Source organism: Wasmannia auropunctata, unplaced genomic scaffold (assembly GCF_000956235.1).
Source record: "Wasmannia auropunctata unplaced genomic scaffold, wasmannia.A_1.0 LD265403.1, whole genome shotgun sequence".
Classification (NCBI taxonomy): domain Eukaryota; kingdom Metazoa; phylum Arthropoda; class Insecta; order Hymenoptera; family Formicidae; genus Wasmannia; species Wasmannia auropunctata.
In genome coordinates, this window is record NW_012097487.1 from 1 (window position 1) to 428 (window position 428).

At 33.4% G+C, this 428-nt stretch overlaps 1 protein-coding gene across 1 annotated transcript; it reads right to left on the reverse strand.

The window, feature by feature from the left end:
• Nucleotides 1-41: 41 nt before the first annotated feature.
• On the reverse strand, nucleotides 42-423 carry LOC105462344 (protein YIPF6-like; the record flags this gene model as incomplete). The annotated part of the gene is made up of 2 exons (XM_011708868.1): nucleotides 42-214; nucleotides 326-423. Coding segments are annotated over 2 exons (271 nt in total), but the record flags the coding sequence as incomplete, so codon positions are not given.
• Between the last annotated feature and the right edge of the window lie 5 nt (nucleotides 424-428).

Here is a 428-nt window from a genome sequence, read left to right on the forward strand (position 1 = left end):
CTTAGGAGATGATTTGTTCTGAAGAATATACGTAATCTTACTAGAATAATGCTTACCATACGTTGCCCATAAGAATCCAATCATGCTGATCACGAACCTGAGGGTAAATAGGAGATTGCTTTGCTGCATCAGCAGTATAATTCTGCATAAAATTAGTGCGATGGCAGTCGGTAATAGACAATATCCCAGGACACAAACGCTTTGGAAAAAAGATCTGTAAAATTGAATTTTTTAAATGTATTTATACACTTAAACAGCCATTTCATAACAATTTCAATAATTATAAATCGATTAATAAGTCAAAATTCACAGTTCATTTACTTACATATTTCCACCTAATAGTTTCGAATTCAATGTAACAACCATAGATCCAATCCACACGATAACAAATACTTCCGCAAATTCGGGTCCTCCATCGTTTGAGTTAT